This window comes from Indicator indicator, chromosome 10 (genome assembly GCF_027791375.1).
Source record: "Indicator indicator isolate 239-I01 chromosome 10, UM_Iind_1.1, whole genome shotgun sequence".
In the NCBI taxonomy this organism is placed as follows: Eukaryota; Metazoa; Chordata; class Aves; order Piciformes; family Indicatoridae; genus Indicator; species Indicator indicator.
The window spans coordinates 34,129,796-34,155,400 of NC_072019.1; the positions used below are offsets into that span (position 1 = coordinate 34,129,796).

The 25,605-nt window shown below is 41.2% G+C and overlaps 1 protein-coding gene across 1 annotated transcript in view; it reads left to right on the forward strand.

The window, feature by feature from the left end:
* AGL (amylo-alpha-1, 6-glucosidase, 4-alpha-glucanotransferase) overlaps positions 1–19,343 on the forward strand; it is a 45,224-nt gene extending 25,881 nt beyond the window's left edge. Inside the window, exons 20-33 of the mRNA XM_054384611.1 lie at positions 135–265; positions 1,216–1,352; positions 2,316–2,449; positions 3,536–3,711; positions 5,426–5,528; positions 7,437–7,662; positions 8,584–8,695; positions 9,352–9,487; positions 11,301–11,413; positions 12,511–12,722; positions 13,304–13,401; positions 13,919–14,006; positions 14,099–14,232; positions 16,186–19,343. Of these exons, the coding sequence (XP_054240586.1) occupies positions 135–265; positions 1,216–1,352; positions 2,316–2,449; positions 3,536–3,711; positions 5,426–5,528; positions 7,437–7,662; positions 8,584–8,695; positions 9,352–9,487; positions 11,301–11,413; positions 12,511–12,722; positions 13,304–13,401; positions 13,919–14,006; positions 14,099–14,232; positions 16,186–16,303 (1,918 nt within the window). The 3' untranslated portion in view covers positions 16,304–19,343. The remainder of the gene's footprint in view (positions 1–134; positions 266–1,215; positions 1,353–2,315; positions 2,450–3,535; positions 3,712–5,425; positions 5,529–7,436; positions 7,663–8,583; positions 8,696–9,351; positions 9,488–11,300; positions 11,414–12,510; positions 12,723–13,303; positions 13,402–13,918; positions 14,007–14,098; positions 14,233–16,185) is intronic.
* Positions 19,344–25,605: the final 6,262 nt, after the last annotated feature.

Genomic DNA, 25,605 nt, shown 5'->3' on the forward strand with positions numbered 1-25,605 from the left:
AATTATTTTACTGTTAGCCTGAAACCAGAATTGATTAAACCAGAATTGGTTGTGAAAGCCTTTCTCCAGTTCCCTACTAATGTTGCTTTTGGGTGTTGAATTTTATTTTATTTTTTTCTCCACTATTTTTTCAGCATTGCATCTAAACTAACTTTGGCTGACCTAAATCAAGTCCTGTATAGATGTGAGGCAGAAGAACAAGAGGATGGTGGAGGTTGTTACAATATACCAAACTGGTCATCACTGAAGTATGCAGGCCTCCAAGGTAACAGTTGGGGCATTTTTTTTCTTTCAAGAAGAAAAGCAAAATAGAGCTGCACAATCTAGATCATACCTTAGGGCTATTTTAGGACTAGTGCTGGTTTTTAGGATTAAAACCCAGGAAGTTTTTTCTGTTTGACCAAGCTACTAATCAGTGTTGTACCCAAGGAATCCCATACACTAAACCAACACCTGGCTCTCTCGATATTCTGGGCTGCAATGTTAAGTTGCAGTATGTTTTAAAACCAATGCCCTTGCTTTAAAAAATAAAGTAAAATAAAATAAAGTAAAATAATAAAGTAAAATAATAAAGTAAAGTAAAATAATAAAGTAATAAAGTAAAATAATTAAAATAAATAAAATATGTAAACCTCCAATGAAAAGCTGAATTAATAAAACCCTAGACATTACTAGATTAGGGAGGAGTGCTCGTCATTTATCAAGTGTATGAATTCTATCATTCTAGCTATTCCACAGCAATTTTCACAACTAGGATCTAGGATCTTCGCTGGGAAAATTATAATTGAGTTGTATCCTGGATGAAGAGAAGTAATTTAACCATATCCAGTTAAAGAGTTTGTTGCTGTGTACCTTTTCCTCTTTAATGTTAATTCCTGTTTAGGATAATCATAGAATGGTCTGAGCCAGCAGGGACCTCCAAAACTCATCCAATCCAACCTCCCTGCAGTCAGCAGGGACATCCTCAATTAGATCAGGCTGCCCAAGGGCCTCATTGAGCCTCACCTTGAATATCTCCAGGCAAGGGGCTTCAAGCACCTCCCTGGGCAACCTGTCCAGTGTTCCACTACCCTCATAGTGAAGAACTTGTTCTTACCGTCCAGTCCAATCTTCTCTTCTCTAGTTTGAAGCCATTGCCTCTTGTCCTGTGACTGCAGGCCTTTGTAAATATTCTCTCTCTATCCTTCTAATACAGAATTGGGTTTGTATCTTCAGGGTTAATGTCAGTGATGGCAGACATTAGGCCAAAGAATGATTTGGGTCACCCACTTTGTGATAATTTAAGATCTGGAGACTGGATGATTGATTATGTCAGTAATCGTCTGATTTCACGTGCAGGAGCCTGTGCAGAAGTGAGTAAAATTACTTCTTTGGTAACTCTGGGGTTTTTTAATTACTAGTCTATTTCTTTTTCAGTAACTGGTGAAAATTCAGTCCATCTGTAATATATTTCTTGTCTAGGCAGTTTCTTCTAGGAGACTAAACTAAAAGTGTTCTCCTCATTCCTACTTAAGAACAGAAAGCAAAAGGGAAGCAAAATATGCATAGGGCATGGCGGGGTTGTTAGCTCTTACAAAAAAAGCCTGCAGTGGTCCTTCCCTGTTTGTTTATTTTTCCTCAGATGAAAATGAAGTAGCCATTTTTATTTTTTTTTTTAAGTACTGTCAAAAGAGGGCCTAAATACTACTAAGGCACACGTGATGAGGATATAGTGAAGACTTCACAGGAAGTCCTTCACGGGTCTCCTGGATCCAGATCTACAGTCATTTTCACAAGTGGCCATACAGAATTTAGGCCTCCAATGTTTTTTTTCTGTCCCTAGTCTCAAGCTTCATCTCTTAATCATGTCTTTTTAAGCACTGATAAGCCTCCTTCCCACACTTGAGTTATAGTTGCACCCTTCCTTTGCTATACAGTTTTAATAACGTCTTTGTGATCATTTAATTATTTTTCCCTTTTTTTTTTTCTACACGGCTAATAAAATCAAATCTCTTTCTCTAGATGATGTTCTTGCTGTTTATGTCATAGTAGATACAGTACAGAAGTTTCCCTACTGCTTTTCTTAGAGTTCATCTTTCTTAGTTGAAATTTTGCAGTGGGAGGGTACAGCAGTTCTGCCACAAGAACCTAGCATGTGCAGCTTCTTAGCCTGCTGGTGGTGCTGTTAGTAACTGAAGAGAACCTCAACTTTGTGGTGATCAAGCATAATTTGAGTGCAATGAATGCACTGTGACAAATACTTTAACTAGATGGATCCTTAGAGCACTAGGTTTGGAATCCTGGCCTGATCGAGTTGTAATGATGTGTCTTACTAGGTGGGGAAGTGGTTGAAGGCAATGTTTGTCTACCTAAAGAGAATTCCACGTTACCTCATCCCATGTTACTTTGATGCCATATTAGTGGGTGCGTACACAACGCTTCTGGATGTGGGATGGCATCAGATGTCTAGGTAAGCATAGCATAGCAAAGCCACAAGAGGTATCTGCATGCATTTATTTCTTTCTTCATTTTTATCTGCTGGAGAATGTAATTTGGTTTTCATACTCATCTGGTGTAAAAGGGTAAAACTGATAGTGAATATCAAATCCATCTTCTAACAGTGGTGCTTTGGAAGGTAGAGAGTTCAGTTATCTATCCAGGTTATAAATTTATAACTGCTGGTGGTGTTGCAGAGTAAGGTGAAGAAACCTTAAGTAAGCATTTCTCTGCCAGGCTTTGGAAACATTTTTTTGCTATAATTTTATTGAAACTACACAGATTCCTTAAAAGTCAAGGGGAAAAAAGCCAAGCCAGATTTGACTTGATGCTTTGTTCAAAATTTCTTCTCTAACACAGCTAAATATCTTTCATTATCTGAGCACTTTGCTTAGTTCTTAAAATAACTGGGTGATCTTCAGTGTCTGCTGCTTCTTTTTTGTTGGAAGGGGGGAAGGGAGATTGATTTAATGTAGCCTTTATTCTAGCGGTGAACATTCTGAACAAACCAGTATTTTATAAAACTGCAGTAGTTAAAATGGGAGTGGAATTTGGTGTGGCTGGGAAGTCATGTGGAAAGTAGTATATTTTATGAAAAAAACAAAACCCTTGGAGATGAACTAGTTCAGAATGCAGGTTGCATTACTTGAGACAATGTGCTAATTGATTTATTGATTTACATTTCTATATAAAAGAACATATATAAAAATGTGATGACTTAAAACACTGATTAGGATCTGACAGGAACTTCATAACGAAATACCTTTTAGCCATATCCTTGAGGTCTTAGGCATTGAGTAAACCAAAGCAATTTTCTTTTCTTTCCCCTTTCCCCTGGAAGTGTTTGGCATTCAAAAATGAAAATGTAAGGCAAACATTAGGTACCCATTTTGGGAGGGGGGGAAGTATACAAAATTAATTAATGCAAAATAGTGAAGTAACTCGTTGTTAGTTTATGCTTTATGCATAGTAATTAAAATAGTCTTCTATAAATGAAAAGGGTACATTTTATGGACTGATATTGCTGAATGTAAAGTTCTTTAATTCTGTTGAATTACAGCTTTGTGCAGAATGGATCAACGTTTGTAAAACACCTTGCCATGGGTTCAGTCCAGCTGTGTGGGATAGGAAAATATTCTTGTCTGCCAGATCTGTCTCCTGCCTTACGTGATGTTCCCTACAGGCTGAATGAGATTACAAATGAGAAAGAACAGTGTTGTGTTTCCTTGGCAGCTGGTAAGTGAGGACATTTGAAAAACAAACAAACAAAAGAGGTCTCCCAAAATAGCTGAACTGTTTTCAGTAAGTGTATTAAAATTGTCTTTGTTGTGCTTGGAATCCATCTGTCAGCAACCCTGTATAAAATGGAGGTAGCAGTTTTCCTCAGTTTCTCCCTGTGTTTTAATTTGTGTTTAAGATAATTTTTTGTCTGGCAGCACTTCTTGTGGACAGCCATTTTGTTACTGCTCTTGGGGAGCTTGTAAACACAATTTAGAGACTTACATCCACTTCTATTATATATGAAGATCCATGAGTACCTTACATTTCTTTCCAGAAGACTGGCTTGAGATAAAGATACTTAGCACAATAGATTTAGTTCACCTTTTTTAATCATGAATTTAAGAAATGACTTGTAATGAATTACAAGGGTGATTTTTTATTGTTTACCAGTTCTCAGACAAAGAAAGAACCATTAGCAGACCAGAAGAACACCTGATCCAAAACAGTCTGCAAAAGGAAAGAGCATAAAAGCAGTCAGCAAATAGTGTTTATGCCTCCGAATGTTCTGCCAGCATCTGGCAGTCTTTAAATTGGATGCTTTGCCATGTCAGAAGTAGTAGCTTCTCTGTTCAGTGGCTTAGAATAAATTAATTTTTGTTCTGAGCTGACCCATTTCTTTTCTGAAACCATAGAAACTTTTAACATCCACAGTTTCTATGGCATCTCTCTCATCACGGTGTTCATTTTCTTCTTTTCTTTTGCTGGCTGTCTTTCTGTCATGGAACTCTCCTGCTTCTAGTTTCTGGTTTCTAGTAACATTCCATTTGCCTACTTCAGTGTTACCTAGAAGCACAGAGGCACAGTGTTTCCTTAAATTGGTCACCCAGATTGATAATACTAAAAGGTTTGGTCTTAAGTATTCCTTTCACATGCTCACTGGTAGTTGTCTGAGATTTTTGTAGCTCTTACTTGGATTGTCATTCTCAAGTGCTGTTACATACTATAAAACTGTGGAGGTATGGAGGCCTTGTTTGAGTATTACCAAATACTTGGGCAAAGTAAGTGACAGAAGTTAAAATGTTCTATCAAGCATGCATAACAAACTGCTGTTCTGAAACTTTGCCATATGGATTTTCTTGTTTGAGATGGAGAAAGTTAATCCATGGAAGAACAGACAAGGATGAACCTTATTGTTCTAATTGTTGTGCTTTATCAGTCAGAACCATTCTTAAAGTAACATGTTACAGTGTCTGCAGTTAGAGCTGGTTCTAGAAGCTGTTGGAACACAGAAGCAGGATTCCCTTTATAGTTTTGGGCTGAAGAAATTCATAGCTCTTCCAGTCTCACCCCCTTTACACTCCTGAGATGGCACGACTCTCATACAGAAATTCTTGCCAACAAAGCCTTACAAATCTTGTCAGAGTTCTGCCTTTTCTTTGTCCCTTTTCTTTCTGCTGCTTTTACAAGCAGAATGCTGTTAGCATGGTAATATAAAATGTGGCTGTGAGAAATTGTTGCATGATCTTGACATTCTAGAAGATACTCTTCTAAAATGAGAGTTTATTTCATGTTATCAAGGACTTGGGCTAGAAGATTGTTTATTTAAATCTAGGGAAAAAAAATGATAAAGGTGAAGATATCTTTACCTCTGCTTATTTTATCCATACGTGTATGCTTGGAGATTTCAGCCATCTTAATAAATGAGATGAAGAGTGGCATTTCTTTTTAGGTTTACCTCACTTTTCCTCTGGAATTTTTCGCTCCTGGGGAAGAGATACCTTTATTGCACTGAGAGGCCTGATGTTAGTTACTGGGCGCTATCTAGAAGCAAGGTAAGACTTAACTCTTAGTTCTTACTGGTTTTGAAGCCAGCCAGGAAAAATGCCTGCACTCAAAACCTGAGGTGGCACACAAGCTGTCAGGAACAGCTGCTGTGGAGGATAAAATCTTTAATGGCCCTAGATGGATTTGGGAGTTCTCTCTAAGTGGGATTAAAAATGCTCTTTAGTTTTTTCTCATTTGCTTTCGTAGCACTGGGATCGAGCTGATGTTGTGTATGGATAAGGTAGTTTGAACCCCTGTCACACTACTGCCTGTCCTTAAACAGACTTTCATGTGTACTTGCATCATTGTTCCAAAGCAATAATTTCAAAATTATTCATTTTAAAGTGTGAAGAGGTTATTTTAATCAGAAAGGTATCATTGCATATGTACTGTGGGGTTTTTGATTGATTTGCTTCTTGTAACATTTGTCTAATAATAGTAGAAATAAGCTAATTGTAGGTTGTTACAATCTCCTATCTGTTTAACGTGACAAATGAGCCAGATATAAGCCGGGTCTATTGATTTGATATTTTCCTCAATCTTAATTTGGGTGGAGCTCACCACATGATCCAAACACAAACAGTGCCAAGAAGCTGGAGCCAGGCTCTGCTGGGTGATGCCCAATGACAGCACAAGGGGCAATGGTGGAAGCTGAGGCAGAGGAAGTTCCACATGAACATGAGGAAGAACTTTTTCGCTGTGAAGGTGATGGAACACTGGAACAAGCTGTCCAGGGGGGGCTGTGTAGTGTCCCTTTCTGGAGATATTCAAGACCTGTCTGGATGTGTTCCTGTGTGATCTGCTCTAGGTGATCCTGCTCTGGCAGGGGCGTGGACTGGATGAGCTTTGGAGGTCCCTTCCAGCCCCTAACATTCTGTGATTCTGTGGTTTAGCTGCTGCAAATTACAAACTTACGCTGTTGTACATTTGGCCAACTATTACCCTTCTCATGCAGTAAGATCTGCAGTCTTCTACTGTGTTTAGATTCCCTTTTAAAGATAGTTGGAATCTGTTTTCTGCAAGGTACGCTTAATGGTTCTCAAATGAAACTTCTCAGAACCTCAGTTGCTGTCACTTCTCTGTATTTTAATAGGAAATTCCCATCTACTCCTGCCCCCCTGTCCCCATTCCACCCCACCCATCAGAACAGATACCAGGGTAATCATAAACAATGTCAATAAAATCCTTCCCTGTGACCTTAGTGGAATTTGGCTTAGGCACTATATCAGTATCTATGAAAAAGCAAGCTAGCTTGTCTGGTTTGTACAAACTGATTTAAATGTGTTTATAGAATAGTCTGGGTCAGAAGGGACCTCAAAGGGCATCCAGTCCAACCTCCCTGCATTCAGCTAGATCAGGTTGCCCAGAACCCTGTCCAGCCTCACTTTGAATATCTCCAGGGATGGGGCCCAAACCACCTCACCAGGCAACCTGTTCCAGTGTTCCACCCTCATGGTGCAGAACTTGTTCCTCACATCCAATCTAAATCTGCTCTTCTCTGGTTTGAAGCCGTTGTCCCTCATCCTGTCCCTGCAGGCCTTTGCAAACAGTCTCTCTGCAGCCTTCCTGTAGTTCCCTTCAGGTACTGGCAGGCTGCTATTAGGTCTCCCTGGAGTCTTCTCTTGTCTCCAGGATGAACACCCCCAGCTCCCTCAGCCTGTCCTCATAGCAGAGCTGCTCCAACCCCCTGATCATTTTCACATTGGGGAATTTGTAGGGAAGAGGTGAGTTTTAATTGTAAAAAGTTCATGCTAAATTAAGTTATTTGTAGCTTTCAAGAGCAAACTCTTGGTGTCTGTCTGTCATCGTGTTTGCCTCCTTACTGTTAAAGTGAATTTGTGTGCTTTGTATCTAATACTTGGTCCAATAATAGCCTTGGCAGTAACTTAGTCAAGATTGTGGGTTTTCTCTTCTAGAAACATCATTTTAGCATTTGGTGGGACTTTAAGACATGGTCTCATTCCCAATCTGCTCGGCCAGGGGACGCATGCCAGATACAACTGTCGTGATGCTGTGTGGTGGTGGCTCCAGTGTATCCAGGACTATTGTAAAATTGCTCCAAATGGATTAGACATTCTCAGGTGTCCTGTTTCTAGGATGTACCCAAGAGATGATTCTTCTCCTCAGCCTGCAGGCACTGTGGTAAAGATAACTTCTGATTTCAATATTTAACAAAACTGTAGATTTTTCATGAAAGGATGTAATTTTAGTAGCTACAACAACCTGTCACTATCAGTCGATGGTCAAATTTGATAATATCAGAAGAATTTTGTATTTTAGCCAATTTTCACATCTGCATCACATGATTAGACAGCTACAGGGGCTTGGGGATGGGTGAAAAAAATCATCAAATTCTAAGTGATTTTCTTTGTGTCACAGTTTAAGGTTTCAGGGCAAAAATCCCACAGGACAGAATTTGGTTTACCCCCCTTCTTCCCCTCCCTCTCCCCCTTCAGGAAAAAATAGGCAGAGGAGGTAAGGGATAAACAAAAGGACTTGCATGGGATTGGAAGCTAAGAAAGTAATTTTAACAAATAATAAAAGGTATGAAGGGAAAAGGGCTGTACAGAGAGATTGAGGAAAGGGATATTTACAGAGATGTACAAAACCTAATCTTGGATGGCAGTGGATTTCCCCACAACACATGGATGCAGGCCCAGCCACGCTGAGGGTTCCAGCAGGCAGGAACAGCTCCCTGCCAGGCAGGAAGGGAAAAGGGTAGAGAGAGACCGAAGGAACTTCCTGTTCCCTTAAATAGAGGATAAGCATGAAAGGGGAAGGAATAACATGACCCAGTGACCCCATCTGGGGTACTAAGGTCCACCTACCCACCTGTTAACCCTCAAACCACAACACTTTGCTTTTTGTCTCGAAAAAAATATTTATATTAAAAATTGCATGCAGCATATTGCCATTGACAAGATGCTACTGAAAACATTAGATGCTTTTCCTTTTGAAGTATCATGAACTAGAGGCTAAGGCAGCTATCTGCCCATTAGATAGAGCCTTTATACTGATTTTTCATCTTGCTTTTCCCATCATCCCAACATGCAATCAATCTAGGATCAGCCGCTTTATGAAGTAATACAGGAGGCAATGCAACGACACGTGGAAGGCATACACTTCCGAGAGAGGAATGCAGGTCCCCAGATAGATCAAAAAATGAGAGATGAAGGTAATGTATATGGAACACCTGCTAGACAGTTCAGAAGGTTATTGTATTTTATATTTCTTTTCCTCTAGCTGTTGAGTGTATTTCTGAAGAACTGTTTAATTGAACTAAAGGTGTGTTACATGAAATAGATTTACTATTTTAAAAGTGCCTAATTAATTGTTCCTTAAAGTCTGATGAGGTGAGGCTGAGGGAGCTGGGGTTGTTTAGCCTGGAGAAGAGGAGACTCAGGGGGGACCTTATCACACTCTACAATCACCTGAAGGGAAGTTGTAGTCAGGTGGGGGTCAGGCTCTGCTCCCAGGCAACTTGTGGCAAGGTGAGAGGGCATGGCCTGGAGCTGTGCCAGGGGAGGATGTTAGGGAGCACTTCCTCAGGGAAAGGGGAATCAGACACTGGGATGGACTGCCCAGGGAGGTGGTGGAGTCACTGTCCCTGGAGGTGTTTGAGGATAGCTTGGATGTGGCACTCAGTGACATGGTATGGTCCATGTGGTGGTGTTAGGTCATAGGCTGGACTTGATGATCTCAGAGGTCTATCCCAGCCTTAATAATTCTGTGATTCTGTATATTGTGTGGGACAAGTTATCTTTAAACAACAAAGTTCACTTAAAGTACAGTTGCCTTTAGAAACCCACCTCAGATATTTTTGCTTGGCAGGTTTTAATGTGACTGCAGGTGTTGACCATGAAACAGGGTTTGTGTTTGGAGGGAACCGCTTCAATTGTGGCACTTGGATGGATAAAATGGGAGAGAGCGACAGAGCACACAACAAAGGAATTCCAGCCACACCAAGGTACAAAATCCAGGGCTGGAGTGGCTTTTCTTTAATAGAAATTCTTAAGTAGAGCTACTATGCCTTCCACTAGCACATTTGAGAAGTGATCTCTCAAATATTCTAAATGTTTCTGCCTACTAAAATATTACATTGTTTTTTCCTTTCTTTTTGCTCATTTGAAAGAAAAATGTGTGTTCTTTGCATGTGAAGCCCTTGGCTTCTGGCATAGTCTTAGATCCCTGCAAAGAGTTGACTTTTGAATTTGAATAGTAAAATGTAATTTAGGAAAAACGGTGTACTTGTACTCCTAGCAGTACTTCATTATTTAGACTTAGTAGAGGAGCTATGTATTGATAATTGTTGGATTGTTCAAATACTTGTTGTAGATATTTTTGAATTCTAGAAATCTATGTAAGGTTTTAAAGTTGAAATAGAAAATATTAACAATGAGCTCTTTACTGTGTGGTAGCAAACTGCTGCAGGCATCCTGGCTTGAGTTTAATACGACCTCAGTTTGTGGGGGGGAAACTAAAGAAAAGTATTATCTTGCTTGACAAGTCAGTCATTCTAATTTGGAATTAGGAGCTGTTGAGGTCTCTGCCTTAGGCTAAATGAGTGATGGAGAAAAACTTACATGGAGCAGGTAGTCAAACTCATTATGATAAAATATGAAATTTATGCATATAGTGATTACCTGAATATCACCTGTAAAAAAGAAACATTTAGTGCTTATTTTAATGCTCCAGTTTTGACTTGAGTAATACTACATAAGTTACTACAGTGCCTGTGCAGATGAGAACCTCTGCTGAACACAATTTTAACATCAGAGGACTAAGCTGTCTGGGGACAATTTCTTTTTTGTGTGTTCTTAGTCAGTGATACAAAATTATTTAAAATCTCTGCAAGTTAGCTGTGTGTGGTAATAACAGGGGGGGGAAAAAGCGCTTGTTAGCCAGTTTACAGTCAAGTTCATTCCCTGTTAGCTGATAGAAAACCTTCTCTTTTTGCCCTCACCCTTCCTTCTGTTATTTCTTCTTCAGGTGAGATCCTAGTATCTAAGTGAAAATAAGCTGGCACAATGCACATATGCTAATATTCTCATCTCTTATTCTTGGGCCTTCATGAGACTCAAAAGTACCCTGTAAAACTGAGTGCACCTACAAGTGGCAGATAAGCTTCAGCACAGATAAAGTTGAAATATGCATCTAGTGGAATTAGTCTAAACTTTGCCAACACAATGCTGTGAGAACTGAGCCACAACACAGGAAGGGAGTCCTGAATCATTGACAGCTTTCTGGAAACATCTTAGTATGCAGCAGCAGCCATTGAAAAGCTGTTAAAAATAATAATGGGTGTCATCAGTAAAGATTTTTGGAAGAAGTCAGAGGGCATTCTTCTGCCTTTGTGAAACCTTGCACCTGTAAGATACATTTGTATCTTGAGTGTTGTGTCTAGAGCTGGTCTCCGAAAGGACAGAATAAAGGGTGTTACAGGGGAAGGCAGCTAAATCTCAAAGGGATGGAGTAGCTGTCTTGCAAGGAGAGACTGGAATAAAGGTTCTCCATGCTAAGAGAGTATCTGTGAGAGAGGAATGACTGAAATTCACAAAATCATGACAGCAGTGATGATCGTGGAGCTGTTACTCACAAAACATCATAGTACTGTAGAACTTAGTGATGCTCACCTAGGAGAGATAAGGCACTATCAGGAGAAGAGAGAAAAATGGTGTCTAACCCAAGTACAGATTTTTTTTTTTTTTCAGTTACTTACTGAACTTTAATAGCCTTCTTAAAGTAACTCTTGGGCTTTTTTTTAACCGTTATTGTCTTAGAGATGGCTCTGCTGTGGAAATTGTTGGCCTGTGCAAGTCAGCTGTTCGCTGGTTGCTGGATTTGTCTGGGAAGAACGTGTTTCCATTTCGTGGAGTCACTGTAAAAAGACACGGTAAAAACAGCCACATCTCATCATTCTATTACTGAAGTATAAAAGAATAACTAAAACAATGAAATCATGGCCATATAACATCAAGGGTTATTAGCAAACTACTCCAGAAGAGGCCCTCAATTCAAGAAAGATGTTGAGATGCTGGAAGGTGTCCAGAGAAGGGCAACAAGGCTGGGGAGGGGTCTGGAGCACAGCCCTGTGAGGAGAGGCTGAGGGAGCTGGGGGTGTTTAGCCTGGAGAAGAGGAGGCTCAGGGGAAAACTCATTGCTGTCTACAACTCCCTGAAGGGAGGTTGTAGCCAGGTGGGGGTTGGTCTCTTCTCTAAGGCAACCAGCAACAGAACAAAGAGGACACAGACTCAAGCTGTGCAGGGGGAAGTTTAGTTTAGGCTTGCTCTTAGAAAGAAGTTCTTCAGAGAAAGAGAGATTGGCCATTGGAATGTGCTGCCCAGGGAGGTGGTGGGGTCAGTGTCCCTGGAGGTGTTTAAGGAAAGCCTGGATGAGGCACTTAGTGCCATGGTCTGGTTGATTAGTTAGGGTTGGGTGATGGGTTGGACTTGATGATTTTGGAGGTCTCTTCTAACCTGGCTGATTCTGTGATTCTGTAACTGTAGAATTGGCCTAAACATGGGGTGATGCTAGGCCTGGTCCTGGGGAATGTCAGGAAGAGAAAGCTTTAAAAATGAACACTTATCATACTGTTTTGACACTCACCTTTGAAGCCTTCAAAATAGCAAGAATATTGTTCTATGTAAGTGCTGTATAAGACCTGTCATCTTACCATGAGAAATGTTCATTATAAAATTTAAACTTACTCAATTAAATATTTACTATTAAGTCACAGAACCTCATGCTGTTTGCTTCTAGCTAACTGCGTGTAGGAAAATGCTGTGTAAAAGAAGTTGTGTGTGTTGGAGTTGATCTGCAGCATAAATTTAACTGCTAGATATAACTTTTTATGCAGTGCTACTGTGGCCTTTATTTTGTTAGGAGTATCTTATGTAAAACTTCAATAAGTAAAAACAGACATAAGCATACTTCAGGTGTTACCTCTGTAGCCATTTTCAGATAATAAAACCCGTGTGGGACATCTTGCAGGAAAGGAAGAGACTATCACATACGATGAATGGAACAGAAAAATTCAAGGACACTTTGAGAGGCTGTTCTTTGTCTCTGAGAACCCAGCAGACCCTAATGAAAAACACCCAGATCTTGTTCACAAACGTGGAATTTATAAGGACAGCTATGGAGCTTCAAGTCCGTGGTGTGATTACCAGCTCAGGCCAAATTTTACAATAGCCATGGTTGTGGTAAGCGGTGGGGAGTGGAGAGAAGCATTCACACTCTAAAATTTTCTTTATTGTTGAACTAAGTTTGCATTGTAAAGTTCACATGCATGGCTTTATCAGGAATACACATTGCTTAGAATAACTTTTTGAAAGCTTTTTCTTTTGTTTTATTTTCCCCCATGCTTTCCATATTCCTCCATCTTACAGTATCTTCTAAAAACACATCCTTGACAGGACTTAGCTAAATGAAGCTGCAGTCCAATGTACAGCTAGCCAGGATCAATTTGCAGTTTTCACTGTGTTCAGAATGTCTTTTCAGATTAGGTTTGAGAGGCTACTTTTCTTATCAAATGAGCTCAAAAGTATGGGTTGTTTGCCTTTAGTGGGTTTGCCAAGAGCTTCAGTAATATTGCTTGGCAAGTCTATTTAAATTAAATATCAAAAAAAGCTTTGGGTGGCTTCTGTCTTCTTGCTTACTCTGACTTGAAGATTCTAGAAGTTGATTCAGTAGAGCTTAAGTGTTTTGTGGTCTTCCACATTTGTATACCCAGCCTTGTTTGTGCATATGCAGTTTACCCATTACATTTTTATTCTTTTCATAGGCCCCTGAGTTGTTCACACCTGAAAGAGCTTGGAAAGCTCTGCAGATAGCAGAGGAAAAACTGCTTGGTCCATTGGGCATGAAAACCTTAGACCCAGAGTAAGTATGGTAGAGATAAATGTTAATTACAAAATGGGACAGTAGGAATTCTTTGGCATGTGGAGGTAGTATTGCTTTTGTTAATCCTGTGAAATAAGGCTGCAGTAATACTTGCAGAACAATTGCTTTGCTGTTCTGAAAGTGCATGCAATTGATTTTATTTATGGAGACGATCACCAGGTGGTTTTGGATGTCACACAATAAGCAGGTCAAATATGGTGTCATAAATGGTGTTAAATTTGCCTCTTGATACATAGTTATAGATGATAAAATACACAGCAAGAGAGCTTGTGTAAAAACTTCTTAAATTATGAATTCAAGTCACTCCAAGACCCTAACCATTTTCTTACTAGTTTTAATCATGTTTGGAATTCTATTGTCATGTAAAATACAAAACCTGGTGGAGACTTCCTTGTCTTAACCATCGTTAAAAAACGTTTGGTTCATTTCTGCTTTCCATTGTTATGCACAGTTTTTGTGAAGGTTTTGTCTGCATAATTTCTTTTCTTTCTTGCAGTGATATGGTTTACTGTGGAGTATATGACAATGCTCTTGACAATGACAACTATAATGTAGCCAGAGGTTTTAATTATCACCAAGGACCTGTAAGAGCCTGTTTTTTCAGTTCTAGAAAAAAGTTCTGTCATCTTTTCAAAGTGACAGCTGCAATAATCATCTCTTTTCATTCTCTGCTTAGGAGTGGCTGTGGCCAATTGGATATTTCCTTCGTGCCAAACTGTACTTCTCAAAGATGATTGGTCCAGAGATATATGCAAAAACTGTGGTTATGGTTAAGAATGTTCTTTCTCGCCACTATGTTCACCTTGAAAGGTAAGACACCAGCTAACACAGACTGAAACTAATTGATTCAAGCTAGTGGTATCCACTGTTGTGGTGTTTTAAGGCTATGCTTTTAATTTCTTTTCAGAGAGTTTGAGCAGAAAAATAAAAGAATGTAAATAAATCACAATTGGGTGTAAGAAAGCAAAATAATGATTATTCTAAACACTTCCATTAGATAGAAATATTTAAGAGTCAGTACTAAAAGTACAGTCTGTCTGTTGGTCTGTCTGGTGTTTCTCTGCTGGGCAGTCTGTGTTTCTCTTCTGGCTTTGCTTTTGAAGATAACATACTGGCACACTGACCTTGAAAGCGAAGTTCTAACAACCTCTCTGCTTCTTGTCTTTCTTCCTTCTGCCAGGGGGGGTCTGGGGAAGGCAGGGAAAGGGGAGGCAGGGGGGCAGCTTTTCTGGCTTTGGCCAGGAGGGTTTTATGCTGTTTCTGTTAATTGTAAATATTTGTAAATACTGTCAATATTGTATATTTGTACATATTCATTGCATTCCATTGTAGACTGTAGTTCTTGCTTGTAAATACAGCTTCATTTGCTCCTGAACTGAGCTAGTCTGGTGGTGTTACTGTGGGAGGGGAATTTCAGCCCACCACACTACAACAGCTATCCAATTACACGTAAAAGTACAGATCTACAATATAAACCACATCTGTTTTCTGCTTAAAAAGTTCACTGATATATGTGCTATGGCAGATCTTAAGCCAGGTTTGAAGTACAGCTGAGCTTTAGTGCCATTTATAGATTGCAGTATTACTGATACCCACGTGAACACTGAGTGAGATTAAGCTTATGTGAAATTTAGGATCTAATTTCATACAGATAATTTAATTTCAGAGAAAAACGTTGCTAAGTTGCATTTTAAAAAATCAAAATGTTTCAAAACAACCTGAAACAAAATAGTTGAAGTGCTAGTGCTGTCAGATTGTGGTAGATAAACTGATGCAAAACATTGTTAGGGTTGCTTGTATTCCAAGAAGGCAGAGGAACTTGCTTATGAACCTTAAATGGTCCTTTGCATTTTGTGTTCTCCTTTTCAAAAACCAGACTACCAAAACCATTTTTTGCCTCCCGCTTTTCATGTCTGTTGCATTTTTAAGGATTTGAGACAAATTAAACAAACCAAAGATCTTGCCCACTAGCTCTTGCATATAATCTGTTCTGCAATACTTCCACGTATTTCATTTATTTGTACCCATAAGAGTGACTTAGTAGGACTGGTCAAAAGGATTTGTGCAACCACACAAGGAACAAAAAAGATTTAAGTAACTTTTGGCCTTAGCTAGTACCTTGTCCCAGTTAGGTAGTATTATCAAACTGGGCAGTATTTGTTTGGTGTTATTACCAAATAACTATCAGGCTGGGCAACGTTCTTTGCTTTTTTCAATCTTACTACTTAAGCAGCAAACTCTTACTCTGTTTTGGTAATTCATTTGTGTGAGCAGCAGGCTCAATTTAAGCGTACTTCTGTAAATATGTTCGTTTGGGGTAGGGGATATTACTCCTATGGAGGAATAAAAGGCTTATGTAGTCACTCTGTCTTCCTGTCATGGCCACTTTTTGGCACCCTAATGCAATTTTTAAATTGTAGTTTGAATTGAATTATCTTAGAATCATTCATACTCTTCCAACTGCAAAACTCCTGAATGGGAAACAGGAACAACACGCCAGTAGTGTAAGTTCAGATACTACTAGTGGCAGAAAGTCTACTTTGAAGGAGAGGCACCCTCACAAAAAAACCCTAAAATTCTCAGCTGCAGGGGCAAAACCAACATTGAATGAAATCTTGGTTACTAAAGAATACCCTGTGCCTGTAGGACAACAGACCTTTAGGCATAGGTTGCAGTTTCCTACTTGTATAATCTTCTGAAAGGTTTTAAAGTGAAATGTTTTAATTCCAGTGTACAATGCCTGTTTGTCTTTTCTTTTATTAGATCATCCTGGAAAGGGCTTCCAGAACTGACCAATGAAAATGGACAGTATTGCCCTTTTAGCTGTGAAACTCAGGCCTGGTCAATTGGTGTTATCCTTGAAGTCCTTTATGATTTGTAAAAGTTTGTTTGGATTGATTTGATTAAACTTCTGTTGTCTTATTGGGCATTTACACTTGGCTTACACTGTAAGGGAAATGTCCTGTTATGCACAATCACTTAAGCTGTGTCCTGACTTTCAAAGATGCTGAATGCCAGCAGCTCCTGTGCCCTGTGACTGTGTGGGGCTTGAGTTGTTTTTGAAGATCAGGCCATGACAGTAAAACAAAACTGCAGTGCACACCTGTTTCAGAAACTGTTACAAAGGAGAAATTTTAAGAAGCTTTGGTCTTTTTTAGACTTTTCAAATAAAAAATCTTAATGTAACAAAGTGAGGTGGCTTTTCCCTGAGCCAAAACCAAGTAGCACAGCTCTTTGTCTGTTAAAGGGTAAATGGATGTTTTGCAGCTGCATGCTTAAAGGGGAGTAGACTAACCTATAGCTTGCTGAGTTTGGTATCCTTTGTTCTGCAGCACCATGCATTATTGAAGGCATAATATCTTGTCTCTCAGTTGAACTGTGTTGTGGGCTTCATTTTGGGGTATGTGTTCAGCTGAACACTCCATTAAGCAACCACAGAAACAAACGTTACCGATACTGTAATAAACCAACCCTTTGAAATTATATTTAAACCTTGCCAAAACTTTAAACTGCTTTCAGAGTTAACTGAAACAATAATGAGGCAATATCCTATGCTAACCCATTTTTAAATTTATTTAAATGAGGCTGTGGGCCACCTGGCTATTGCTTCATTTGAACCATTCATAAGAAACACCTGCATGTGCATACAGTGCACAGTCTATATGTTAGGGAAGGCCAGTGGCAAAGAAGTCTTTGTGTTTGACTAATTAATTTATTGAAGAGGTGTGATCATGTCAGCCCTTTATTCTTAGGAAAATCCTAGCTCTACTGAAGCAGGTAGAAACATTTAACATTAGTGGGAAGAGGTATTAGCCTATCAGCAGAGCAGAGAGGTTGAGGTTTTCCAGGCCTTTTGAAATCACACCTGTACAAGCATGCTACCTCTATGTGTTGTTCTTTGCTAACAGCATCCAGTGAACACAATGCAAAATACAGTTGTTCATTCATACTGGGATGCCTACATGCCCACATTGGATTCACTTCAGTGCTCCCAAACTGCTTATCAGAAATCCAGTTGGTAATTCTCAACTCTCTATCATGCTATTTCCCATCTTAGTGCAACAAACAGCCAGGGGGGAGGCTCACAACAGCTCCCACATCACAAGATAGAGAAAGCAAAACTGCTACTGCATTTCTTAATGGTAGCCAACATATGCTGGAAAAAATATACACAGGTTGTAGTGACAATGCACTATTAACATGTAAGTCAAATTCTGTTGTTATCTGTATTTTAAAGTTTCCATACGCTGTCTAAAGTAGGGTCGAAGTCTGGTGTCTTGTTCAGGGAGATGTGTTAGAGATGGATACATAAAAGGGCAAGTTAACAGGCTGAAGATAGGTGCATTGTGAGTAGTGCCTATGTTCACACCATGTATCTGAAAGGTTATTAAGTATTTGAACTCCCTTGCTGAAGTGTTTGGTCCTTAGACCTTCCCTAATCCTAACTTCTATATTGTACCTCAAGTGTTGAGCTGCTGCAGTACATGCATTGGGAAACTTCTATTTTTCTTGACACAATGCATGAGAGAGGTCACTTGATCAAAACTGTTGCTGAAATGTCGACCGCAGACATTTATTATTTTTTTAGTGTGTAAGAAACATATATTTTTCATTATGTACTGAACTTCCAGAAACTCTTGGTAATCGTACTGAGATTTATATCATGCTATATCACTAGCTTTTTACTGGTTTCCTATGTAATTTTTTCTGCTACTTTAAGGCATGTCTCATAGCTGCTATGGTTTAGAAAGCTGAAAAAATATGGCAGAATAAATTGTTCTCCTGTGATGAAAACATTTTAAAGTTTTAAGTGCATTTTACAAGCTTATGACTTGAAAAATATTTCCAAAACTTGTCAAATTACAGACATTACCAATAGCAATTCCAGTGTTGGGGGGAAAAAAATTCAGAAATCATTCATCAAAACCTTCCTACAATAATTACAGATGAATTTCCACTGTTTTACAAGCTGCACTGCTTACAGAGACTGCATATTTGTCACTACCAGGTTTTTTTTGTTTTTTCTAATTTTAAGAGTAATGTTTTAAAGATAAATCACCACCATGTACACAAAAATATGTATGTTATGAAATTATAAACCTGCCCACTTAAAATATTGCTTCTGCACTGATTAGTTTACCATAGTTTTAGTGACAGGTAAATATTTAAAATAGGAAAAAAGAATATGTATCACATTGGTTGGCTTTGCTGTTAACTAGCAACAAAAGTAACTTGAGGTTTTAACTGTTGTAGGGGGAGGGTTGCTGGTGGTTTCTTGGGTTTATGGGCTTTTTGTTTTGTTTTGTTTGGGATTTGTTGTTGGGGTTTGTTTTTGTTTGTTTGGGGTTTTTTTATCCCAAACCTAGTAAACACTTTGTCAAGCCAGACAGTTTAAAAATGAAGAGGGAAGAAAGAAATGTTAAGTCTTTAACGCTTACATGAGCTGGTATTCATCTAGTTAAATTCCATACCCAAGTCACTGTCCCTTAAAAATAGCCAATTTAGTTGACTGATCTTGAACAGTATTGTTATTCAGTAGTATAATTTGTTATACACTCAAAAACTTCCAGTAATGCAAAGGTAGAATCAGTGAAATATGTTTTAAAAACAAACTAAGTGCTTAGTGAAGAACTGTGAATCCATTGTGTTCCAGTTGCTCTTTCCTGATTGTTTTTGGTTTGTTTTTCCCTTCCTGTCAATTTGAATAATTTTGACTGTTACCAGTGTTTGTACAGTTAACAGCTCCTGATTTATTCAAGGATCAACTTGAGAGTTCAGGTTAAAATAATGTATTATTCTTGCACTGCATGTTGTAATGTAAAATGGAAACACAGTTTTACATGTGTCTAACACAGCAACAACTGATTTTAGTAAATGTCACTATTCACTTACTTCTGAAATGCACAAAATAAAACTCTTTAATTCAGTGCTAACCTTTTCAGGTGATTGGTTGTCTTTTTTTCCCCCAATCATTAAAGACCATAGAATCAGTCAGGGTTGGAAGGGACCACAAGGATCATCTAGTTCCAACACCCCTGCCATGGGCAGGGACACCCCACAATAGATCAGGCTGGCCAGAGCCTCATCCAGCCTGGCCTCAACCACCTCCCTGGACAACCCATTCCAGGCTCTCACCACTCTCTCGTGGTGAAAAACTCCTTCCTCAGTCCAGTCTGAATCTCCCCACTTCCAGCTTTGATCTATTCCTCCCAGTCCTGTCACTACCTGATATCCTCAAAAGTCCCTCCCCAGCTTTCTTGTAGCCCCCTTTAGATACTGGAAGGCCACAAGGTCACCTCAGAGCCTTCTCTTCTCCAGACTGAACAGCCCCAACTCCTTCAGTCTGTCCTCATAGTGGAGGAGCTCCAGCCCTCTGATCATCCTTGTGGCCCTTCTCTGGATGTGTTCCAGCATGTCCATATCCCTCTTGTAATAGAGGCTCCAGAACTGGATGCAGTAGTCTAGGTGGGGTCTCACCAGAGCAAAGTAGAGGGAATCACCTCCCTCGACCTGCTGGCCTGCTTGTTCAGTTGTTGTCAATTCTATACCACTGGCCCCCTCCACTTGACACCCACCCCTCAGATACTTATAGACATTGATCAGATCCCCTCCCAGTCTTCTCCAGACTGAACAGCCCCAGGGCTCTCAGTCTCTCTTCACAGGGGAGATGCTCAAGTCCCCTAGGCATCCTCATGGCTCTCCCTTGGACTCTCTCCAGCAGGTCTCTGTCTCTCTTGAACTGGGGAGCCCCAAACTGGACACAGGATTGCAGGTGTGGTCTCAGCAGGGCAGAGTAGAGGGGAAGAAGAACCTCCCTAGCCCTGCTGGACACACTTTTCTTGGTGCACCCCAGGATCCCACTGGCTCTCTTGGGCACATTGTTGTCCCATGCAGAACTTGCTGCCCACCAGCACGCCAGGGTCTTTCTCTGTGGACCTGCTCTCCAGCAGGGCAGCCTCTAACCTGTCCTGGTGCCTGCTGTTACTCCTCCCCAGATGCAGGACCTTGCACTTGTCCTTATTGAAGTTCATGAAGTGTTCTGTTGTATAGCACCCTTAGTATTCTGTAGAAAAACTGAGATGTAGAACCGGTCAGCTGCTGAGCTGCCACGGGGACAGCTGGTAACCTCAAATCTGCGACTCTGAAACTGCATGGCACCTCAAGTAGCTAAATCAAGGAATAAATGGATGAAGTGCTAGTGGTGACCATGCAAGTTTCTGCTGAAAACGCCTTCTGAGATTGCAGACAGCAGTTCAGGAAACATCTTTAGTCAGAAAGTTCGAGATCTTTTCTTGCGGTGTTTATTTTAGGTCAGCCTAGAGGCAGCTAATCTGATCACCTGAGAAAAGTCCCCTCAGGTGGCTGCTGTCTGCAGCGAGGGCTCATTGGGCTGCCCTGCGGCCTCAGGGGTCCGTGCGCTGTGTGGCGCCCTGAGCTCGACCACCTCAGCTGAGGGAAAGGCGCCGCTGGGAGGAGCGGGGCGCGGACTGCATTTCCTGCGGAGGGGCGCAGGCTGCCCGGGGCCAGGACCGCTTCTTCTGTGCCACGGAGGCTGGATGCTCGGCGAGGGGAAGCCTACGTGTGCCTGCTCCTTAGGAGCTGGGTCCCGCAACTGCGGGCGCAAGCTCAGCCCGCTGCCTGCCTTCCCCTCGGCTCCTCGCCGCCTGCCCTGCTTCCTGCCGGCGCGCAGAGGGCAGGAGGCTTCGCCGCAGGGCCAGGGCGCGGTCAGCGGCGGCGTCACGCCGAGCAGCGCAAGTGCGCGATGACCAGGTTGGAAGAGACGCAATTAATCATAACCGTGCGTTCAAACTGGCCTTTAGCTGCTTCTGGTGTTTGCTGTGGTTACTGTGTAGCTGTGCCTTAGTCAACTTGTAAAGCATTATTGGGGTTACCTTTCTGAGAGAGCATGCCGGTGTAGGTACAGCCTCTCTGTCCTCCCTGCCAGCTGCGAGGCAGTGCAGAGCCTTGCCTCGGAATTCGGGAGCTAAGAATGGCAAAATACAGCCCTCCGATGTGCAGTGAGCCAAGAAGAGAAGTCTCCGAGGAGACATTCTTGTGGCCTCCCAGTATCTGAAGGGGGCCTACAAGAAAGCTGGGGAGGGACTGTTTAGGTGTTGGGTAGTAATAGGACTGGGGGGAATGGAACAACACTGGAAATGGGTAGATGCAGATTGGATGTTAGGAAGAAATTCTTCCCCATGCAAGGGGTGAGAAACTGGAACAGATTTCCCAGGGAGGTGGTAGAAGCCTCATCCCTGGAGGTTTTTAAGGCCAGGCTGGATGTGGCTGTGAGCAACCTGATGTAGTGTGAGGTGGCAGGGGGTTTGGAACTAGATGATCCTTGAGGTCCCTTCAAATCCTGACAATTCTGTGATTCTAAGTCACTGTAAGTCTCATAAAACTGTGTGAGGAGCTGTTCAACATCAACAGCAGGCGGGACGAAGCCCAGGGTTCCACATGTCTCATTACAGAGGAGATGCACAGCTCTCAGGAAAACAGGTGAAACTGGCCTTGTTGGACAGCTTTTTTTTTTTTTTTTTTTTTTAATAAAAAGAAAAAGGAAAATGTACAAAGTTCAGAGCTCCTATACCTGTTTTAATGCAGCACCATGCAGATGAGCTCGATCCTGAGAGTTATTCACAGTCTGTGAGGTTCACCCCTGAGTAGTTGGTGTTTTGTAAAGGGTGCTAAGCAGAGGTTTCTTAGCTCCAAGGTATGCGTGACAGTGCAGCTCTTGGAGTGAAGCATCAGCTGTTTAAAATGGGGATGGGGAATGCTGTGTTTCAGAGTATGAGCAGCATGTACAGTCTTGAACAAGGTGCAGCTCTGTTACCTGTTTTAGCAATCACTGTTTTTCACAGACTCAGATTCCAAAGCAGAATCTAGCAAGCGAGCGTGCCAGCAGTTGCAGTGCTAGGAACGTGTCTGAGGGCACCATGGAAAGAAGATGATGTTCCTGCTGATTACTCAGGTGGCTCCATTAGCCAGCTGTGCTGTTGCAGCCTCTTGGGTTTCTGTAGGCACCTGTACTATCCTGCTATTACCAGGTATTGGTCTCATTGTGTAATGGCTCCTTGGATCCATTTCAGAAATCTTTTATCTCTTTGTGATATCTGTGTTATCGATGCCTTCCCTCCTCAGCTGGCTGCTCACCCTGCATAATAATCTCAAAGTACTATACAAATGAAGTGTGCTCTCATCACGTTTGACAAATAGTAAAATTGTTTACCTCAATTCATGTAAGCTTATAGAATCATAGAATTGTCAGGGTTGGAAGGGACCTCAAGGATCATCCAGTTCCAAACCCTCTGCCATGAGCAGGGACACCTCACACTACAGCAGGTTGCTCACAGCCACGTCCAACCTGGCCTTAAAAACCTCCAGGGATGAGGCTTCCACCACCTCCCTGGGCAACCTGTTCCAGTTTCTCACCACCCTCATGGTGAAGAGTTTCTTCCTAACATCCAATCTGCATCTACCCATTTCTATTTTTTTCCATTCCTCCTAGTCCTATCACTATATAGTTTTTGAGACCCAAGAACACTTCCGTTCTCTGTGTCCATGTGTGTGCCACAGCAGTATCAGCACCACTTCAGAGACTCTACTTGGTGCCTTTTTGTATTGAGAATTAAAGTTGTCCATGAAAGAAGAGAGTTGTGCTGCAGCCTGGCAGGGATCTTAGGTTGGATGACTATGGTTCTAAGGTAAGTTCCTCACATTAAATTTTCTAACAGACAGGGAGTTCTCTATTTCTGAGTTCTGAGTTTGGCAAATAAACTGGAGCCTAGTTTTGTATAGTAATGAGAAACAAGATGATGTCCTTTCATCACTTCTAAAGGAAGAAAGGTATTTGCAGTCCCTTATGACTCGCATCCTTGTAAGTACAGCTATTTTAAAGTATGATGCTCTAAATTGGAGGTCTTTGGTTTGGGGTTTTGTGGTTTGGTTTGGTTTGGTTTGGTTTGGTTTGGTTTTTAGAGTCACAATCCCATAGGAAAGCTGAAGGGAAGATTTATTTCATGCAAGTGCCATCTCAAGGGAAAGGTTTCTACAGAATGAACAGTCTTTTGTGGGCCACGTTTCAGGAGCTGTTTTTAAAATCTCTGTGTAACTGTTCTTACAGCCTTTGTCTATAAGGGTCCCACATACAGCCTGGATGTGGAGAGATATCAGCAGTAATAGTATGTGATGAAAATCTGCTTCCAAGTGCTGCAAAAGTAAGGCACGCTCACAGCTGCTAGCATATCACCCTCAAGAGTAACAAAATAATGATGTAATATTGTCTTAGCAAGAGCAGTTATTGCAGGGAATTAGGAAGCTAACTATTGTCAAGGCAGTGTGTAGTATTATGCCTAAAGAGGGTTTGGAGTAGAAATGAAGTAAATTGGTATATAAATGGTGTGGATGAGAATGATTGATTTAAACACTATGGCTGACATGCTAGAAAGGCTCTTAATTCAACGTGTGTGAACCCAGAGACTAGCACTATGGGTTGGCTGGAAGTAAAGATCTCAGTAGAAAGTGGATGACAACAGATTGGCTAAAAATAGTGTAACTTTTTACCATGCATTAAAAAAAAATAATATTTTCAGCTTCTTCCAGAGGGTGGCGCCACTTCCCCACCGTCACTTGTTCAGTCCCATGGTAAGACTGGCCCGGAAGATTTCAATTCTCCCTGTGGAGCAAGTGTGTATTTTTGTGTCACAGAATCACAGAATGTTAGGGGGCTGGAAGGAACCTCTAAAGCTCATCCACTCCAACCCCCCTGCCAGAGCAGGATCACCTAGAGCAGGTCACACAGGAATGCATCCAGGCAGGTTTTGACTCCACAACCTCTCTGGGCAGCTGTTCCAGTGCTCTGTCACCCGCACTGTGAAAAAGTTTTTCCTTATGTTCATGTGGAACCTCCTATGCTCCAGCTTGCACCCATTGCCCCTTGTCCTATTGCTGAACATCACTGAGAAGAACCTGTCTCTCTCCTCCCAAGAGGCTTCTCTTCTCCAAGCTACAGAGCCCTCAGCCCCTCAGGCTCTCCTCATAAGGAAGATGTTCCACTCCCTTCATCATTTTTGTGGCTCTGTGCTGGACTCTTTCAAGCAGTTCCCTGAGGTCCTTCTTGAACGGAGGGACCGAGAACTGGACACAGTATTCCAGATGTGGCCTCACCAGGCTATGCTGAAGTCCATGTTCCTGCAGGTCTATTTATTTCTTAAAGAATGACAAATGCTAGGATATGAAACCAGGTGCATGTTAGCATTTTTGTTTGGGTTGCAGTTTATTTAATGATTCTGTAATTACTCACATTTTAATCTGTCTCCCTATTTGTTTATGTCCAAATAATGAGAAAACTGAAAGTACTTCTACCTGGGCAACCTTTCACTACAATTATTTTAACTTAAGTGTTTTGTTACATTGTTTTTTTTTTCTTCTTCTTCCTATTGGCTTAGATGTGGTTGCCAGAATTTGCTTTGAACACCTGTGTTCTCAGAGCATGAAAGGCACATAGGCCTGAGGTTTGCATTGTGATATTGTTGGTTAAAGATAATTGTAAGACTGTACCCCAAGAATGAAAAGCAGTAATGGGGAAGCCTAGATGAGAACACCAGCACTAGGAAGGAATCAAGATGGACTCAGGCACTGAGACACAGTAAGGAAGAGAATAAAAAGAACAATATGGAATGGAGATTATTTTAAGAGTCTCAGACCAGCTTTATATAAAACACATTAGCAGAAGCCAAAATACAGCATGTGTAGGTGAAAAATGTCCTACAGGTTTAACCTCTAGCCATCATAGAATCAGAGAATCATAGAATTGTTAGGTTTGGAAGGGACCTCAAGGATCATCCAGTTCCAACATCCCTTTCCATGGTCTGGGACACCTCACATTAGATCAGGTTGCTCACAGCCACATCCAGCCTGGCTTTCAAAACCTCCAGGGATGAGGCTTCCACCACCTCCCTGGGCAACCTGTGCCAGTCTCTCACCACCCTCATGGGGAAGAATTTCTTCCTAACATCCAATCTGAATCTCCCCACTTCCAGCTTTGCTCCATTCCCCCCAATCCTATCACTCCCTGATGCCCTCAAAAGTCCCTCCCCAGCTTTCTTGTAGTCCCCTTCAGATACTGGAAGGCCACAAGAAGGTCTCCTGGGAGCCTTCTCTTCTCCAGGCTGAACAACCCCA